The 5,000-nt window shown below is 55.8% G+C and overlaps 1 protein-coding gene across 1 annotated transcript in view; it reads right to left on the reverse strand.

Annotated features, from left to right (window-relative positions):
* Window positions 1–5,000, reverse strand: part of LOC122254951 (DE-cadherin) — a 192,689-nt gene that overhangs the window by 26,557 nt on the left and 161,132 nt on the right. The window contains exons 20-21 of the mRNA XM_086549299.1: window positions 2,040–2,201; window positions 771–893 (exon numbers count right to left, since the gene is read on the reverse strand). Coding sequence (XP_086405425.1) covers window positions 771–893; window positions 2,040–2,201 — 285 coding nt within the window. The remainder of the gene's footprint in view (window positions 1–770; window positions 894–2,039; window positions 2,202–5,000) is intronic.

The raw sequence follows: 5,000 nt of genomic DNA on the forward strand, positions 1-5,000 counted from the left end.
CTCACTCACACAGTCACACACACACATACACAAACACACACACTCTCTCTCTCTCTCTCTCTCTCTCTCTCTCTCTCTCTCCTTCCTTCTCTCACTTTCACTCACTCACTCATACACACGAACCAATACACACACGCACTAACACACACACACACACACACACACACACACACACACTCTCTCTCTCTCTCTCTCTCTCTCTCTCTCTCTCTCTCTCTCTCTCTCTCTCTCTCTCTCAATACTAATTCCCTCTCTCTCTCCTTCTCTATCTCACCCACTCCCTCTATCTCTCCTGCTCTATCTAACTCACTCCCTCCCTCTCTATTTCACTTACTCCCTCTCTCTCTCACTCCCTACCTCCTGTATCTCATTCATTCTCTCTCCCTCTCATTCTCTCTCTACCCCTCCCCCTCCCCCTTTCCCACCCTCCTTTCTCACCCCTCCCTTCATTCCCTCTCTCTCTCCCCCTCTCTCTCTCTCTCTCTCTCTCTCTCTCTCTCTCTCTCTCTCTCTCTCTCTCTCTCTCTCTCTCTCTCTCTCTCTCTCCCTCTCTCTCTCTCTCTCACTCACTCCCTTCCTCCTCTATCTCATTCTTTCTCTCTCTACCTCCCCCCCTTTCCCCCCCTCCTTCCCCCCTCCCCTTCACCCCCCCCCCCTCTCTCTCTCTCTCTCTCTCTCTCTCTCTCTCTCTCCCTCCCTCTCTCTCTCTCTCTCCCTCCCTCTCTCCCTCCTTCCTTCCCCCAAACATCACAAACATCCCGAGTACTCACGCCCTTGATCGTAAGGTTCCCAGTCGTGGCACCGATAGTGAAGTTTCGAAGTTCATCGGGCGACAGGTAATACAGGATGTTTTGGTTGGCTCTGTGGGGCAAGTCTGGATCTATGGCTGATACCTGATGAGAAGGGAAGTGGAGGGGGAAAAAAGAAAACATTGATAAATGGGTAATTATTGTTATCGTTTTGATATATTGGGAGAAAAGAGGACAGTAGGGATGTCATATAGTTTTTTTTTTTTTTTTTTTTTTTTTTTTTTTTTTTTTTTTTTTTTTTTTTAATCCAAGGGAAAGAGCGTTTGGAAATCGTGAAGGTATTGATGTGGGAGAGGTTTTACTTGGATTTGGTAATGCGTATGGTATTAGAAGTGATGTTATGTCATACATACATTCCAGTCTGAAATGGAGGTGGATTCTTGGAACGAGTTATAATGCAAATTATCATTATTGTAATTCAAACTTAGGCTGCAGCCCAAGTCGTAAACCCCCTGATTATACATTTTTAAAAATGATATTCTTATTATGATAATACTGCGGTGGAAAGCCTGTATATAGAACAGACTTTCGTACTCTGTTACGAAAACTCCCTCAGAGTTTCTGGGTTAATGTTAATCGTGTAGTTTATCCTTGTGGTTAAGGTACGACTTCAGGGGGTAGCACGACAGGTGGCGGAGGAACAGAAAAAGGTTGTTGAAGATAAAAAAAAAAAAAAAAAAAAAAATCATATATATATAGATAGATAGATAGATAGATAAACTGCCTAAGTCTCTGTATAAAAGGTCTATGGACACATATATACCATCAAGTTCAAATACAAGAACAGATAGACAGATAAAAGAAAGATGCAAATGTCATCCTTTAGAAAATAAATATCTTAAAAACTCCTCTTTAGCTTAGTTAAAGAGAGTGGGCATTGGGGTTGGAGTAAAGGGTTAAAGAACAACCCCAAGATTCCAACCTTGGAATAATACGGTATAACATCTAACTCACCTTGGGATGATATGGCACAATAATCAACCTCTACAGTGAATATGAAACACCTTCTAATTTACTCACAAGCTGTCGTCTGGTCAAAGGTGAACGAATAGATGAGTCATGAACGTGGTGACATGAGTCATAAACTTGTACTATGTTTTAAGTTACGGAAATTTAGGTGAATATTAAACTGAACGACACCCAACCCTAGATCCGTAACTAAGAACACTCAAGGACTTCGTGAACCAAAAGCGACAGACGTCTGTTCTTAAGAAGAAGACTCTTACTCACCTTCCCGAAAGTGACGTCGCAGTCGGTGTTCTCGGTGACGGTGAAGGTGTAGTTGGCTCGCTCGAACACCGGCTGGAGGTCGTTCACGTTCGTCACGGCGATCGTGATCTCGGTCTCCGCCGGGGCGTTCGCGCCGTCGTTCACGCGCACGCGCATCGTGAACTGGGGGCGGGAGAGGGGCGGGGGTGAGTGGGGGAGTCATGGACGTGTCTTCCAACTGAGGGGCGGGAGAGGGGCGGAGGTGAGTGGGGGAGTCATGGACGTGTCTTCCAACTGAGGGGTGGAGGTGAGTGGGGGAGTCATGGACGTGTCTTCCAACTGAGGGGCGGAGGTGAGTGGGGGAGTCATGGACGTGTCTTCCAACTGAGGGGCGGAGGTGAGTGGGGGAGTCATGGACGTGTCTTCCAACTGAGGGGCGGAGGTGAGTGGGGGAGTCATGGACGGGTCTTCCAACTGAGGGGCGGAGGTGAGTGGGGGAGTCATGGACGTATCTTCCAACTGAGGGGTGGAGGTGAGTGGGGGAGTCATGGACGTGTCTTCCAACTGAGGGGCGGAGGTGAGTGGGGGAGTCATGGACGTGTCTTCCAACTGAGGGGCGGAGGTGAGTGGGGGAGTCATGGACGGGTCTTCCAACTGAGGGGCGGAGGTGAGTGGGGGAGTCATGGACGTGTCTTCCAACTGAGGGGCGGAGGTGAGTGGGGGAGTCATGGACGTGTCTTCCAACTGAGGGGCGGAGGTGAGTGGGGGAGTCATGGACGTGTCTTCCAACTGAGGGGCGGAGGTGAGTGGGGGAGTCATGGACGTGTCTTCCAACTGAGGGGCGGAGGTGAGTGGGGGAGTCATGGACGGGTCTTCCAACTGAGGGGCGGGAGAGGGGCGGAGGTGAGTGGGGGAGTCATGGGCGTGTCTTCCAACTGAGGGGCGGGAGAGGGGCGGAGGTGAGTGGGGGAGTCATGGACGTGTCTTCCAACTGAGGGGCGGAGGTGAGTGGGGGAGTCATGGACGTGTCTTCGAACTGAGGGGCGGGGGGGGGGGGGGGGTGAGTGGGGGAGTCATGGACGTGTCTTCCAACTGAGGGGCGGAGGTGAGTGGGGGAGTCATGGACGTGTCTTCGAACTGAGGGGCGGGAGAGGGGCGGAAGGGAGTGGGGGAGTCATGGACGTGTCTTCGAACTGAGGGGCGGGAGAGGGGCGGAAGGGAGTGGGGGAGTCATGGACGTGTCTTCGAACTGAGGGGCGGGAGAGGGGCGGGGGTGAGTGGGGGAGTCATGGACGTGTCTTCCAACTGAGGGGCGGAGGTGAGTGGGGGAGTCATGGACGTGTCTTCGAACTGAGGGGCGGGAGAGGGGCGGAAGGGAGTGGGGGAGTCATGGACGTGTCTTCCAACTGAGGGGCGGGAGAGGGGCGGAGGTGAGTGGGGGAGTCATGGGCGTGTCTTCCAACTGAGGGGCGGGAGAGGGGCGGAGGTGAGTGGGGGAGTCATGGACGTGTCTTCCAACTGAGGGGCGGGGGTGAGAGGGGGAGTCATGGACGTGTCTTCGAACTGAGGGGCGGGAGAGGGGCGGGGGGGAGGGGGGGAGGCATGGACGTGTCTTCCAACTGAGGGCGGGAAGGGGGGCGGAGGTGAGTGGGGGAGTCATGGACGTGTCTTCCAACTGAGGGGCGGAGGTGAGTGGGGGAGTCATGGACGTGTCTTCCAACTGAGGGGCGGAGGTGAGTGGGGGAGTCATGGACGTGTCTTCGAACTGAGGGGCGGGAGAGGGGCGGGGGGGAGTGGGGGAGTCATGGACGTGTCTTCCAACTGAGGGGCGGAGGTGAGTGGGGGAGTCATGGACGTGTCTTCCAACTGAGGGGCGGAGGTGAGTGGGGGAGTCATGGACGTGTCTTCGAACTGAGGGGCGGGAGAGGGGCGGGGGTGAGTGGGGGAGTCATGGACGTGTCTTCGAACTGAGGGGCGGGAGAGGGGCGGGGGTGAGTGGGGGAGTCATGGACGTGTCTTCCAACTGAGGGGCGGAGGTGAGTGGGGGAGTCATGGACGTGTCTTCCAACTGAGGGGCGGAGGTGAGTGGGGGAGTCATGGACGTGTCTTCGAACTGAGGGGCGGGAGAGGGGCGGAGGTGAGTGGGGGAGTCATGGACGTGTCTTCCAACTGAGGGGCGGAGGTGAGTGGGGGAGTCATGGACGTGTCTTCGAACTGAGGGGCGGGAGAGGGGCGGGGGTGAGTGGGGGAGTCATGGACGTGTCTTCCAACTGAGGGGTGGGAGAGGGGCGGAGGTGAGTGGGGGAGTCATGGACGTGTCTTCCAACTGAGGGGCGGAGGTGAGTGGGGGAGTCATGGACGTGTCTTCCAACTGAGGGGCGGAGGTGAGTGGGGGAGTCATGGACGTGTCTTCGAACTGAGGGGCGGGAGAGGGGCGGGGGTGAGTGGGGGAGTCATGGACGTGTCTTCCAACTGAGGGGCGGAGGTGAGTGGGGGAGTCATGGACGTGTCTTCCAACTGAGGGGCGGGGGTGCGGGGGGGAGGCATGGACGTGTCTTCGAACTGAGGGGCGGGAGAGGAGGGGCGGGGGTGAGTGGGGGAGTCATGGACGTGTCTTCCAACTGAGGGGCGGAGGTGAGTGGGGGAGTCATGGACGTGTCTTCGAACTGAGGGGCGGGAGAGGGGCGGAGGTGAGTGGGGGAGTCATGGACGTGTCTTCCAACTGAGGGGCGGAGGTGAGTGGGGGAGTCATGGACGTGTCTTCCAACTGAGGGGCGGAGGTGAGTGGGGGAGTCATGGACGGGTCTTCCAACTGAGGGGCGGGAGAGGGGCGGAGGTGAGTGGGGGAGTCATGGACGTGTCTTCCAACTGAGGGGCGGAGGTGAGTGGGGGAGTCATGGACGGGTCTTCCAACTGAGGGGCGGGAGAGGGGCGGGGGTGAGTGGGGGAGTCATGGACGTGTCTTCCAACTGAGGGGCGGGA

Source organism: Penaeus japonicus, unplaced genomic scaffold (assembly GCF_977035675.1).
Source record: "Penaeus japonicus unplaced genomic scaffold, GWHDUDI00000001_assembly GWHDUDI00000022, whole genome shotgun sequence".
Lineage (NCBI taxonomy): Eukaryota > Metazoa > Arthropoda > Malacostraca > Decapoda > Penaeidae > Penaeus > Penaeus japonicus.